Genomic DNA, 15800 nt, shown 5'->3' with positions numbered 1-15800 from the left:
ATTGATTTAAATGATTTTCGGTAATGATGAATGAGAAGCTAAGGATATGGTGCAATATGTAAAACGGTTGCAATCGATGAAAAAAAAAAAAAAAAAAAAAAACCTAAACTGCGAACTACATATGTTCAAGACCTAATGTTGAAATTTCATTTCCTCTTTTCCACATCTTATTCTTGATTCTTGTTAAATATCTAGTTCTTTCAGAAGTTTCCTCACTGTTGCAGTAGACACAACGAAAGATCATATACTATTTCTCACACATTAGGAATTTTACATTATACATCACACAGAATCCGGGTCTTTGGCCACAACCACTGAAATAACGCTTTAAAAAAAAAACTGTTGATCATGGAAGTCAACAATGAAAAATTCAAATTTGATGCTGAAAATCAAGCAAGCACCGCAATTGATCTCACTGAATCATGCTATTCTTCCGCTGCATCTATACCTGCATCTGATTCTACCGAGAAGGCTGGCCTCCATCGCGGCCTCAAGGCAAGACACATTCAAATGATTGCGTTGGGCGGTACCATTGGCACCGGTCTCTTCATGGCATCTGGTAAGGCCATCTCTAGCGGCGGTCCTGGTGGTGCTTTAGTAGCCTATGGTATTGTTGGCGTATTAGTATTTTGCGTCATGATGAGTCTTGGTGAAATGGCTGCTTATATCCCTGTCTCTGGAAGTTTTGCTCATTACGCTCGTCGTTTTGTCGATCCCTCACTTGGCTTTATGTTGGGATGGATCTACTGGGTCAACTGGTCTGTTGGTGTCGCTGTTGAGCTCACTGGTGTTGCTATGATCATGGAATATTGGGTCAAGAGCGTCCCCAGCGTTGTTTGGAGTATCATTTGCCTAGTCTTGCTTGTTTGTATCAATGTGTTTTCTGTCAAAGGATACGGTGAAGTCGAGTACTGGATTTCATTTGTAAAAGTGCTTACTGTTATAGCATTTATCATTGTTGGTATTTGTGTAGATACTGGTGCTGCCGGAAGCAACTATATTGGTGTCACTAACTTCCATCTGGAAGGTGGCCCATTCCCTTACGGTTTCCTAGGCATCTTCAATGTCTTTATTACAGCTGCATTCTCTTTCAATGGTGTTGAAATTGTTGGTATCACTGCTGGTGAATCTGAAAATCCTCATAAAACTGTACCTGCCGCTGTAAAACAAGTCTTCTTTCGTATTGTTCTCTTTTACATCCTTTCCATGCTGATTATCGGTCTTATCATTCCTTATACAGACCCTGATCTCCTTAAGGGCTCTGGAAATGTAAGTGAGTTTTTGAAGTTTGTATATACAGCGTCTTAATGTTTAAAATTTTAGGTTTCGGTATCTCCTTTTACTCTGGTATTCCAAAAGGCTGGTGCTCCTTGGGCTGCTGATTTGATGAATGCCATCATCTTGATCACCATGATTTCTGCTGGTAATTCTGGTGTCTACTCCTCTAGCAGAACTCTCTTGGCTTTGGCAGAAGAAGGATCCGCTCCTCGTGTGTTTACTCGTATCAACAGATGGGGTATTCCAATCTGGTCTGTTCTTGCTACTTGTGCCGTCGGTTGTTTGGCTTTTTTGACTAGTCTGTTTAGTTCAGGTGTCGTCTTTAACTGGCTTACTGCTTTGCCTTCGGTTGCAGGCTTGATTGTTTGGGTCACTATCTCGATTACGCACATTCGATTTCGTATGGGCTTGAAGGCTCAAGGTAGATCTCTCACTACTCTTCCCTATGTAGCTCCATTCTTCCCCTTTGGTGATATCTTTGTCATCATCGTTGGGTGCATTGTTATCGGTGGTCAAGGCTACCAAACCTTTCTCCCTCCTATCAATCCCGCCAACTGCGTTTCTGCCTACTTGTCTGTCATGTTTTGCATCGTCTTGTATGTAGGTAACAAACTATATAGACGAGATCCCTTTGTCAAAGCTAGCGAAATGGACTTTGAAACTGGCACAATCAAGGATGATGTTCTACGCATGAAAGAAAATGAAGCATTTGATGAAGACGATCTCCCGGTCCCTCTTTGGAAGCGGATTTATAGAAAAACCATCAGCATCATCGCTTAAATTTGTAATTTTACATTTTGTATTCCCAAATTTCATGTATATTATATGTTTCAACAGCATTTTTGTACATTATTATTTCAATGAAAATGTATTATCCTCAACATATATGATTTTTAATGGTGCGTGGGCAGTTTTTGTGATGCAAGTCTCGGGCGTTTCAGAGGGTTTTGGCTAAATAGGGCTCGGTAAAGGATCAGGGTCAGAATTATGATAGTAGTATATAGCAGAGAGTGATGTGGATCTGCGATAAGATCGAGTTAAGAATGTTTTAGCCAAAGAAAATAGAAAGCAGAAGAGCAATCATTTGAATGTTTATTAAAGTTAAAAATGAACTGAAGATTCTGCATCTAAATGAAAAAAAAGAGCACTAACTAATTATTGTGTATTGGCTTGTAGCGTTAATCATGATGGTGAGCAGCAATAGGTGTTTCTATTGCGATATCTAGAAAGTACTGTTGCTGCTTTGATACAAAGCGGAAATCGATGCAGGAGCACCATAAAGCCTCATTCGAGTACGGTAAACTTGATGAATTCTTCAAGCTAGGTAATGCTCCCATCGAGTGCCCGGCCTGTTATTGAAACTGCAGTGAATGGCTATAATACAGGCTGTTCGAATTAATGCTAGTATCAACAGTGTAACTTGTTGATCAAGTGCGGCAGTGTTTAAAATCAAGCAGATTCGATATTATAGAAATTATGTAGAATACAAATCCTTATCTAATCCGTTAGAACTCAACCAGTTTTGTACAAATCAAGCATGGTTGAAACCTTCTAGTTTAACATTATTTAGGCTCACCGATATGTCTAAAATCTATCGTTAGCTTGAAAGTAGCAACTTATTAAGGTGATTGAACAAATACTGTTGGAACAAAAACGTCAAAAGTACTGTACTACAGTAGTAGTTGTATAACTTCCACGTATAGCAAATTCAAAAGACTTCACTCTTATAGAACTGTTAAATGGATGGTGTTAGATCAAATAATTGCGCTTTATCTTACTATTGAATAATATAAAAGAACTTAATTTGTATTTATTTGGTTAACCTTTTATTACAAACACATAGCTATTATAAATGATAAATCAACAGAAAATCAACTTGTTGTATAGCTGTTCTCCTTCTACCCCTGAGCCAATCAAATTGCTTAAAAACTCCGCTGACTTAAAAAAAATTTGCGAGGGTTTCCCCCTGTTTTGATGTGAGGCAAAATTTTAAGCGCCGCTATAGTAGCAATATAGCCGCTGCTATCATCAAACTTCCCCCAGGTGCTAGAGCATGCCTTACTTACACCACCTAGCTTTAAATTCAGGCATTGAGACCCTCAATCATCACTAAAGTAAGTAGCGATAACCAAGTGGAGACAGCCTATCTATCTCCTAGCCTCGGATAAAGTCTTGTTGAGCTTCAGGGATAGGCACATCCACACAACGTAAAAAAAGGTATGCTTCAAAAGAAACATAATAATAATAAAAGAAGAAAAGAACATATCACTATAAAAGTATAGTAGTACGTAGGCAAAAAAAAAAGGACACTCACACAAAGTGGGTCAAAGAAAAGTATAACAAGTACAACATCAGAGATGTTCAGAAGAGCTCTTTGTTGCAACAAAATTGCATACATGAGCAACGTGCATGGTAGTAATAATCGGATGTAGAACAACACAAACACGCACAACAACTGCAAACGCAACAGTAGTGGTATCATAAGTTTGCAATACAACATAATGACTAATGTTGTTCCATGTGAAGCCACAGAGGAAACAAAACCAGCAAAAGAAGAAGAAGGCGATACAAAGAAAACATCATGAATGCATTATCATGAGAAAGGAAGCAATAATACAAATGTTCAAAGAAGCTTTATACCATTGCAACCAGAAGAAAGAAGATACTTACCACTTACCACAGCCACAGATAGACCAGAGAATATGCAAACACTGGATATAAATCAGAGAAAGAGCATGCACCAAAGACAGTAGACCAGGAAAGACAAGATTAGCAGCAGCAGCAGTACCACCACCACAGAAAAACCGAAGAATAAATGACACGAGAGACCAGGCAAAGACCAAAGAAGCAGACAGCAGAGATAACAGAGAATTAATGGCAGCAGCACCAACGTCAAACAGACAAAAAGAATGAACAAAATTTAATAAAAAAATTCGATTAGTACTGATTTTAGGTCTTCCAGTGCTGGTTATCGAATGGTACCTAATGTATTCCATTTCAAGGAAGCAGTATCAAGTATTTATAACATTGCAAGGCCGTGTTATCAGAAGTTAGAATGTTATTTTCAATTAAAAATGCTCCAAAACCAATATTGTAGGATACTAAACGCGTTTTGTAAAAAAGGGTAAAAAAAAAAAAAGGGAGATACGGAGAAATGAGAGAGCGCCCTACTCGACGTCACGGCCAGTAAATTTAGTCTCAGCCTTCTGCCGTGGCAGCTGCAATTGCTGCGCTTTAATTTGAAATTGTGCACTGGGTATTTTCGTGTTCAAATTTGACTTGAACTTACAATCTTCAAACGTTTTTGCTAAATCTGACTATGAAAATTATCGTTATTATACTTTACTTTCTAATAAATTCATAAAGAGCCAATGAAGGCGCATCGAATGATGCTAATTATATACAGCTTTTAGACTGAAAATAACGAGCAATTCGCAAAAATATGAAAACAGATTTTCTGTAAATATGTCAAGATTTAGCATATACAAGTCTCATAGAAAGAACTTCCAATGTTGCATTCCACCTTTACGGTCAATTTGATCTAATATGTATAATAGTAAAAGTCTTCATTTTTGGGATGAAAAACGCGATCGTTTGTTTTTCAAGAATTTTTCCTTGCTAGTACTCATGAAAAAAACGAGGATTTTCATGGATTTGCAATTACCCAAAAAAATTTGAGATAAAGTATCAGTAAGTAAAGCACAATCAAGAGGAGCCGTTTGGTGCTATTCCAAGCGCTCAAAACGCTTTGCGGCAAGAGTTATTCGCGCTTGAAATTGGCTAGATATGAACGGATTTTGACCTAAAAGTAAGGTCTAGTAGGTTGTGTTTCCAAAAGCATACTTAAATTACAGTTTTATCCAACGATCCTGGTATTTTGCAGTGTATGAAACTCAGTTCCTAAGTGATAGTGTGGAATACATCCACTATGATCTGCATTCCGACGGTTCATCCAGTTACCATATTTAGATATAAACTATATGTACACCGGATTAGATGTACAGTACGATATCGATTTATACTATAAGAAGATATGGACTTCAGATACGCTAGTACTATAAGATTCATACTGATGTATCATTTCTAAACCGGATCTCCAAATGCGTAGAAACAAGCAGTTCAAGCACCGATCACATCAGATCATAAACTTTGACATGAAACAGGATTCAGTTACGATCCATATCATGGCATGTTCAGGATAATAGATTGGATCTATTATCCTATCACCCAAATCAACCCATCTAATACCTTATCCTCACATCAAATCCCTCAATTCGAATAGTATTATATAAACCCTCTTATTTTCAATGTAATAAACGATATTCTTTACTACCTGATTAATTTCATACTCCTTTTTATAAATAATTTATTTCTGATAAATCAGTAGCCAAGAGAAGGCGTGTGAAGCTATTTCAAGCGCTCAAAACGCTTTGTGGCATGAGATATTCGTGCTTGAAAATGGCTAGATTTGAACAGAATTCGACCTAAAACGACGGTGTAGTGGGTTGCATTGCCAGAAGAGTAAGTGCATTACAATTCGGTCTAATGTCCCTGATATTCTGCATTGTACGGAGCTCAATCTCTAAGTTATCGATGCTTTTATTCTTGCAGTGAAATCAGGTTTGAATAGATTTCACAAAAAAAAAATAAAGCAATAGTAAAATACAATAGAAATCAACTGTATTTTATTTTGTGTATAAAATGAACTGAAGATCCTGGAATTGAGTAAAAAAAAAAAGAAGAGTATTTATACATTTGCAACTAGCTTGTAGAATTAGTGATGTTAGAGAGCAATAGGTGCTGCTACTGCGATATCTGGCAAATGTTGTTGACGTTTGATTTAAAGTGGTAATCAATGCAAGAGCACTGGCCATAAGGGTTGATTTGAGTAACCTTGATGGGCTTGGGTGAGCTATCGTCATAGCATGGTTTAATGTAACCTTGATGGTTTAAAGTGTGATATTTGTTATTGAAGTATGGAACCTGTGGAATTTGAGGCTTTATATAAAATTCATGGAAAAAAAAAGCATAAAAAAACAGTAAAGTCAACTTGATAAAGGTATGTTTTATTATCAAACTAATAGGTGTAAAGTAAACTGAAGTTTCTCTACTGGCCAGGTAGATGATCCTTCTTATATACTATAACAATGGATAAAAATTCTGTTAATTAGATTGACAAATACTGTAAATAACTAAAATCATACAAATAAATGTATCAGTAAATTATCAGTTTATCATTCTGTGCAAAATTAAGACGATTCTTTATTGAATGAATTGTGTGGTCCCATTTATATCTTTGTGAATAATAATGTCAAATCCTGAGGTGTAAAGTCAAGTGTGATGATCCAGTAGATTGTCGTAAATGATATGTGTAAATAATCTACAGTTACGTGTAATTGTAACCGCTCTTGTATGTCATTGAATTAAATGGTATTGTTTCAGTAATAGTCATCCTACTAGTTGACTATTTGATGGGTCTTGATGTGCGTGTAGACTGTAGTTTGATGTGCGTTTAGTAGTGTATGTAAAAACCGATGAGATGTTGATGTGTTGTATTAGGTGTAATATAATGGATTATGGTGTGAAATGCATCAAATGAAAATAAGAAACCAAATTTACTGCTTTATTATGGCTTTTCACGTTTGCTTCCTTAGGGTTATTATACCTGTTTAAGGTCAAGGTTAGCAAATGTTGCCTTGACACCACAAATCACTTAATCCACAACAGCTAAGTATAGCAGGTATAACATCATTAAAATTAGATGCAGTGTGTTCTTGGGACAAGGGCTTGCAGTCTCTAATTTGCTACTACGACGCTTTTATGTTCAAGGCTTCCAGTATTTATTACTTGCCCATTCATCTCGCTACGCTCGATGTCGGCGTCGCCCTGCGGGCTCTCATCGAAGCCGTTTTAAATCAGACATTATAACATTTTGGTATATCAAGTAGATTTTAAACAATTTATTATTAGTTAGTAACAGAAAGGTTGTATCAGAGCCAGGAGGAGGAGAGGAGGTATCTCCCTTAGTATCCTTTTTGCTTACGCTGATATTAAACAAAGCCTATTATTGGGACAATGCTGTAATGAAATAGCTACCCAAACGCAACTTAATTGAAAACCAAAGTTCATCAAATAGCACTCATTCAAATTCATGCTATTTGGATCTATTAATGAAAGCGCTCAAATGTACATCAAAAAACCCATTTAAAAATACTAAAGTAAAGATACACGCTTATATCGCACATCGTGTGAATGAATCACTCCTGATCACAGTGTATTCAATCACACCCATGATGGTCGTAATAGGTGATGGTATCTTTATCCAAATAGAATTAAATCAATAACAAGCATATTCAAATATGACAACTATGCCCTGCTGCCATAGTTGCACAATATCCCAGATAAAGAATTCCATGCTTCAATAACAAACATCACACTTTAAACCATCAAGGTTACATTAAATCATGCTATGACGATAGCTCACCCAAGCCCATCAAGGTTACTCAAATCGACCCTTATGGCCAGTGCTCCTGCATTGATTACCACTTTAAATCAAACATCGACAACATTTGCCAGATATCGCAATAGCAGCACCTATTGCTCTCTATCATCACTAATCCTACAAGCTAGTTGCAAATGTATAAATACTCTTCTTTTTTTTACTCAATTCCAGGATCTTCAGTTCATTTTATACACAAAATAAAATACAGTTGATTTCTATTGTATTTTACCTTTGCTTTATTTTTTTTTGTGAAATCCATTAAACCTGATTTCACTGCATTTTTTACAATATTCAAACTATATTTTATTAAACAAACCTTATCACAATGTCTGACAATACCAACAACTCTGGCTCTCCTTCTGTCCCCTCTGCTCAAGGTTCTCCTGCTCAACGTCAACCTGGTGACGATACCATTGAGCACACTAGGCAGCAAGTCCAGGCCATCCACTTGGATCAAGGTACTGATGTCGGACAACAACCTCAACCTTCAAACCATCAAGAGGATATTGCCATGATGGATGCTATGCCATTGCGATCCTCTCCTGTTCCTGCTTTGGCTAACCATGCTCCCAATGATGGTGGTGAATCCTCATCTCAAGTTACTTCTCATTTGTCTGCGTCGACATCATGTTCATCAGGTAATGCATCCTCCTCTGCTGCTGGTTCTAGCACGTTGAATTCCATCAAGAAATTGGTCTGGCGTCGGGATTCGTTTGTACGTCTGTTGCTGGACATGGTCGAGGGAACTGATATGAACAATGAGCACGGCCAAAAGCATATTGAAGATATGCGATCCAAGATCGAGGACCTGAATCGTCTGATCTCCACTGTCAAACACTCAGCCAAGCTATCCGAATCTAATGTCACCGCATCACTCACTGGTGACAATGAGGGCATCTCATTGTCCAAGCAAGACCTACCTAAATTCCAACTTCGTTCGCATGCCACCAAGTACTTTCCCAACGAAATCTCCTATGATTCGATTCACCATTTTCTGCGCTCCTTTGAGAAGGTAATTTCGTCTTCAGGCAAGGCTGTCGAAAATGTATGGCGGCGATACATTCCACTCACGATTCCATACGACCTTGATCTCTGGTTGAATCAAGACCTGCTGACAGCAAAGTCGTGGTCCATGGCTAAGGAAAAATTCACTTCCAAGTTCAGTAATGCTGCTCTACGCTTGGATGCTCGTCGTGAAGTTCAAACCGCTACCATGCGATCTGGAGAAACTACGGAGGAGTACTACAACCGTTTCGCTCGGGCTATGATGGAGGCAGGCTACTCATCTGAAGATACCACTCTTGGCGATACATTCTTGCTCGGCTTCCCCAATGAATGGCAGATCCAAATCAACGCTGTTCTCGGTGTTCACTTCCCTGGGTGTTCTAACTTCACCGCCAGTCAGATTGTCACCTGTGCCATGAACGTCCTCAACAGTCAAAAGTGTCCTTTTTCGTTTGTCAACGCAAAGCGACATGGTGGTTCTCGTGCTTCGTCCTCTTCATCCGGTTCATCTGGATTCTCTTCCTCTGCTGCTGCTTCTTCTTCTGCTCCTCGTTACTACTGCTCAAACCATGGAGGCTCTCAGGCCAGACATCACGAGAAGGACTGTCGTCTGAACAAAGGTGGTTCTTCATCAAGACGTGTAGTTGAAAAGGCAAACGTACCCAAGAAAGCCAGCGGAAACACTTTCTGCAAGTGGTGTGGCAAAACTTGGTTCCACGGTCACTCTTGCCCTGAGTACCAAGCTATGAAGGGTTCGTTCAAGGTGTTGAGCGTGAGAAGAGAAAATAGTGGTCATCGACCCTATACAACTGGCTCCAGTAGTCAGAAACAAAAGCGTCATTCCCGTAATGGCAAAGGAAAGCAAAAGGACTCCGGGTCCAGCGAAAGTGACCTCTTCCGCGAGGCTATGGAAGACAAAGAATGTAAGCCTTCCACATCAAACAAAAACACTTTCAATTTAATAACACCATTGCTTCTCAATAACATTAGAATCATCGGAAAGGTGGATCCTGGTTCAGATGTTAGCATCATTAACAAATCCGTTTTGAATAAAAAATTCTCTACCATCAAAAATATCAAAGCATTGGGTGGTTATTTAACCTTTTTGAGCATGAACAAAGATGGTAGTGCATCTAAAGCTGAACGCATTGGAAGCACCGAACCCATCAAAGTAACTTATATGAATGGAATCACATTTGAACATTCCTTTGAAATCATTAACTTCAATGATTCCATGGCTGAAGAGTTTGATGTACTCCTAGGAGTCGACATCTTGCCTCGCCTCAACATCTATCTTAGTGGAGTAGCTCATTGCTTTCCTGACACCGAAAACGAAATTGCTCAATTCAAGAATATAAACTATGACACTGAAAACGTCTATAATCCAGAAAATGCTGATTATGGTACTTCTCAGAAACGTCAAATCCTTCTACAACAGATCGAACAATCTCTGAATGCCAACAAGAACATCCCTGCTGACGCAGTATGTTCCATGCCTGAAAGTGTAGTGCATGTTCCTATATCCAATCCCAAGGATTGCTTCATTCGCCAGTATCCATTATCCATCAACTCGCATGCCGATATTGACAAACAAATCAAAGAATGGCTTCAAAATAAGATTGTTGAACGCTGCAAACCCTCATCAGTGTTCCATTCACCTCTGATTACGGTGACAAAGAAGGATGAGAACGATCAACCCACCAAATTGAGAGTGTGTTGTGATCTTCGTCGCATCAATGCGTCCATTGATGACAATTACCATGAAAATTATGCGGTTCCCAAGATTCACGAAATCTTTGAACGAGTGTCCTCTAGCGCACGCATAATAAGTAAAATTGACTTACACCAAGCATACTATTCGTATGGTGTGCATGAAGCATCTCGCAATGCCCTTATATTCTCGCATAATGGCATTTTTTACAGATGGTGTAGGGCCCCTTTTGGCCTAAAATTTATGAGCTCTCTGTTCGTAAAATGCATGTCAATTTTATTCACTGGTTTATCCGACGAACTAAAATTCGAAATGGAAAAGAACATGGATCCTTCCCAAGTTGATCCAACCAAAGTATGGGGTGGCATTGAACACTACATAGATGACTGTGTCCTGCATAGTATCTGTGAGAAAAGCCACATCAAGCTTATCAATCTTGCCGTTAATCGCTTGACATCCGTCAACCTGCGCATCAATGTAAAAAAATGTTCATGGTTCCAGACATCAGTCTTTTTACTAGGCTTTGTGGTTGGACCTGGCATACAAAAGATTGATATGCGTCGTTTATCTGACATAGACGAATGGCCCATTCCCAAAACTGCAAAACAAGTTCGCTCGCTTATGGGTGTCGTTTCCCATCTGCGAAACTTTTGTCCCATGCTGTCCAAGGTTGCTGAGCCCATCGATAGTCTTCGAAATGACAGTGACGTAAAAAAGAATTGGACACAATTGCATACTGATCGGTTCAATACCATCAAGCAAATACTGCTCTCAAACCAAATACTGCATGCTCCAGTGTTGGACGACAAAATGTTCCTCCAATGCGATGCTAGTCTCTATGGCATCGCTGCCTGTCTTTATCAAAAGGATAAACTGGGTAGAATCAAGCACATTGCATTTGTTAGCAGATCTCTCAATTCAGCTGAGCGCAACTGGTCTACAAACCGTAGAGAGTGTGCCGCTGTTGTCTTTGGATTCATCAAATTTAGATCGCTACTGTGGGGTCATAATGATATCGAGGTTCTGACCGATCATTTGGCATTGACCTACATGTTCACATCTACTTCACTAAACAGTACGCTCCAGAGCTACTTGGAAATCTTGGGAGAATTTCACTTCACAATTTCACATGTGAAAGGCATTGAAAATGTTCTCTGTGATGCTCTTTCAAGGGTATATCCAATAATTGATGAAGACAAATGGCTGGAAGATGAAAATGATCGACAGATGAGAAAATTGCATAAGCTCATTCTGATCAAAAGGGACACCAACAAAAAGATTGAAGTAAACCGTCAACGCACAGTCTATTCTCAGGACCGCAATCTCAGCGTACTTGCTGTGAAACTAAATGGCAAAGAATTCCAGAATTCTACAACGGATTACATTGCTCCTCCAGAAGCAGATCGGGCTCAAATCATCAAAGATGCACATAAAATAGGCCATTTTGGCATTGAGTCTGTGGTTCAACATATCCACACGTATTTGGGTTTACATTGGAACACCATCTACGCTGATTGCAAGGAAATACTGAAAGCATGTCCTGAATGTGCAAAGCACAACGTCGCTCGTCGAGGTTTCAACCCTGCTAAAAGCATCGTCAGCTTTGACGCCTTTGATCACATTGCTATGGATATCTTAGGTCCTATGTCGATCACCGATAAGGGAAATGTTTATGTGCTGATTGTGATTGATCTCTGTACTCGCTACATTATAGCTCGTCCAATTCCTAACAAAAATGGCGCTACAGTCGCTCAAGCCATACTATCCATCTATGGTGACTATGGTGTTGCTGTTAGCATCCAACAAGCTGACAACGGCAAGGAATTTAAATCCAATCTCATGGATCACTTCACAAAAACGCTTGGCATCAAGCAGCGACATTCTCTTCCTTACTACAAACAATCCAATGGTAGTGCTGAGAACGCTATCAAACAATTCGAGCATACGCTACGCAAAATGTGTGGTAATGACACGCATAACTGGGATGATCGTGTACCCATCGTCCAACTTGCACTCAACATGAAAGTCAAAGAGCGTACTGCCAGTACCTCATTCAGTCTCATGTTTGCTCGTCAAGTTAACGTCAATCCCAATCCAAATAAACTCAACCTCAATGGACGTCCTGCACTATCCATTCAAGAGCTCCAACAGCGTATCGAACACATGAATACCATCGTGTTTCCTGCTCTCCAAGAGCGTACACAACGGCTTGCTGAGGAATACAATAAGCGTATGGATAAACGTCGATACATCCTACCTGAACTAGCCTTTGACTCTCCTGTCATGGTCCGCCTTGAAGAAGGTCGTTCATCCAAACTCGCGCCTCTCTATGCTGGCCCATATTTCGTTGTCAAGCGTACCCAAGCTGGCAATTACATTCTAAAAGACGAAACCAATTCTCTCATGCATCGTGAATATACTCCTTCTAAACTCAAACCTGTCAACATTGATGAAACTACCATTGAAGACGAAATCTTTGAAGTTGAGGACATTCGCGATCATCGCTACCGCGATGATGATGAGATCGAATACCTAGTTAAATGGGCTGGTTATTCTGAACATGAAAATGAATACATTACAGCTGATCTGTTCTCCTCTCCCATTCCAATCAAAAAATACTGGGAAAAGGTCAAGCTCAACAAGGAACTGCAACATCAAAGACATGCACCACTACCTACAAACAAACGCCCCTCAAAACAGGCTGGTAACAAGCGAAAAGCAGGCACTGATCACACAAGCCGCGAAAACACTCGCCGCAAACATTAGTAGCCTCCAGCTTTCCTTCCTCCACTGCCTTCGGCACTTGTTTCTCTGCTCTTGCTTATATCTATGTCTTCCTTCCCTCTACATGTTCCAATCAAATCACTTTTGGTCGTCTAAATTCATATCTCTGTCAACTTTTTCCCCACAAAAAGTTTGGCTGGGGGGCAATGTAATGAAATAGCCACCCAAACGCAACTTAATTGAAAACCAAAGTTCATCAAATAGCACTCATTCAAATTCATGCTATTTGGATCTATTAATGAAAGCGCTCAAATGTACATCAAAAAACCCATTTAAAAATACTAAAGTAAAGATACACGCTTATATCGCACATCGTGTGAATGAATCACTCCTGATCACAGTGTATTCAATCACACCCATGATGGTCGTAATAGGTGATGGTATCTTTATCCAAATAGAATTAAATCAATAACAAGCATATTCAAATATGACAACTATGCCCTGCTGCCATAGTTGCACAATATCCCAGATAAAGAATTCCATGCTTCAATAACAAACATCACACTTTAAACCATCAAGGTTACATTAAATCATGCTATGACGATAGCTCACCCAAGCCCATCAAGGTTACTCAAATCGACCCTTATGGCCAGTGCTCCTGCATTGATTACCACTTTAAATCAAACATCGACAACATTTGCCAGATATCGCAATAGCAGCACCTATTGCTCTCTATCATCACTAATCCTACAAGCTAGTTGCAAATGTATAAATACTCTTCTTTTTTTTACTCAATTCCAGGATCTTCAGTTCATTTTATACACAAAATAAAATACAGTTGATTTCTATTGTATTTTACCTTTGCTTTATTTTTTTTTGTGAAATCCATTAAACCTGATTTCACTGCAAATGCGAAAGAAATTCAAATTTTATGCAGTATTTGTATATCACAAATGCCATTTTTTGATAATAGAATTGTCATATCATTCACTGCTGCTGATGCTCTTAATAAGATGGCGACATAAAGCTGGTCATAAGTAAATAAAGGACTTGTGTAAGATCTACAGCGACTTTTTTGAGATGTTGACATTGCAAAAGGCTCGCTTGTAACAAAAGCACCCAAAAAAGTATTTGGGCTAAGCAATTACCCTTTCAATTCCATGATCCCCGTTTAATCAACATCGCAATCATCATTATCATCAACAGAAAGGCATTTAGGTTAGCCATCAGCAATGCCGCCGCCAAAATTAATTCAACCTCACCTTATTTTTTTTCTGCTCAAGATTGGACAGATCTCGTCTTTTTTCGACTTCTTTAATCTATTTTTTGGTATTCGACTATATGAACTGTGATGATCACCCTACGTTTCCTAATACATTCTTGAAGTACTTTTCAAGGCGCTTCCGACGGTGCTAAATGTAATAAGTGTTTTGATTGAAACTATTGAGCAATTCAATAAAATTTGAAATGAGGTTTTTAGCGAAAATAGCCATATTTTGTATATGAAAGCCTCACAACAGTGGTTTCAGAGGTTGCTCTGGATCGAGAAAAACATTTTAATTTGATATATGCCATAGTAAAATTCTTTATTTTCAAGGCGAAAAATGCGATCCTTTGATTTTCATAAAAAACCATGAGGGGTACCTCATGCTTTTTGGTTGATTTTTGGCCATATTTTTTAGGTTCTCAAAAGGTTGAGCAAAGGTGTCAGAAAGTTACTACTACTTAAGTGCAATTGTTTGGCGTTATTCCGGTGGCTCAGGAAGGTCTATATGTCAAGATATGAAGGCTTGAAAACTGTCCAATTTGGTTATGTTTTGCTTTATGGCTTTTATTTACACGGCATGAACCGCATCTTTAGTAGCTAAAGTCGTCTGGAAGGGCAGTTCTGCAACCTGTGCAGCTTGTAATTTTAACAGGAGACATATTGATTTTGTAAGACTAATTCATGCGAATTTTGATGCCCTATGTTGCTAGTAAGCTTATTATTAACAATGCAAATGAGAACCCAAACTTGCTGCTTGAACACTATGGTTGTACACCTTTGCTTGGCTACGGTAAAATCGATTAGGACTAATATTAACAAATGTTGAATTAGATGCAATATTACTACACTTGACGACGGTGTCACCCTGCGGGCTGCCGCCGTAGACATTCCAAATCATTAACAATAATAAACACTGCTATATATATGTAGATTTTAAACAATCCATTATTAATAAAGAAAGAGAGGAATCGAATTTACTACTTAGATACTACGATTTTGCATATTCGCTTCGCAACAATCAAGCCCTCGTATAGATCAATACTATGAAAGGCTGGGCTGGATTATATGTGAATACAACACGTGGAAAGACATGGCTTACAGATTTACTGAGTTTATTAAAGATGCATGCATTGAATACCCCAAAGAGTAGCACACTTTATTATGTTGCCTTTGTTGCAGAAGCGGGCCCATACTGTTTAATTTTATTAATAGGATGCTATCTATTGCACGGCATGTTGCATACAAGCATGCATCTTAGGCTACATTCACTTTCTCCTCAAGCCACCTTTTACAGTGTAGCAGCATAGATGATG

The 15800-nt window shown here is 38.8% G+C and overlaps 2 protein-coding genes across 2 annotated transcripts; both read left to right on the top strand.

Annotated features, from left to right (window-relative positions):
• Window positions 1–348: 348 nt before the first annotated feature.
• Window positions 349–2058, top strand: ATC70_009089 (uncharacterized protein; the record flags this gene model as incomplete). The annotated part of the gene is made up of 2 exons (XM_064828328.1): window positions 349–1269; window positions 1324–2058. The coding sequence occupies 2 exons, from the start codon at window positions 349–351 to the stop codon at window positions 2056–2058; spliced, it is 1656 nt and encodes a 551-aa protein (XP_064685530.1).
• Window positions 2059–8105: 6047 nt separating this feature from the next.
• TOP3 (DNA topoisomerase) lies at window positions 8106–13262 on the top strand (the record flags this gene model as incomplete). Its single annotated transcript, XM_064828327.1, has 1 exon — window positions 8106–13262. The coding sequence occupies one exon, from the start codon at window positions 8106–8108 to the stop codon at window positions 13260–13262; it is 5157 nt and encodes a 1718-aa protein (XP_064685529.1).
• Between the last annotated feature and the right edge of the window lie 2538 nt (window positions 13263–15800).

Source organism: Mucor velutinosus, assembly GCF_035048745.1.
Source record: "Mucor velutinosus strain NIH1002 chromosome Unknown tig00001563, whole genome shotgun sequence".
NCBI lineage: Eukaryota > Fungi > Mucoromycota > Mucoromycetes > Mucorales > Mucoraceae > Mucor > Mucor velutinosus.
The sequence above is the reverse complement of the archived record's forward strand: the minus strand, read 5'-3'. Positions and strand labels throughout refer to the sequence as shown.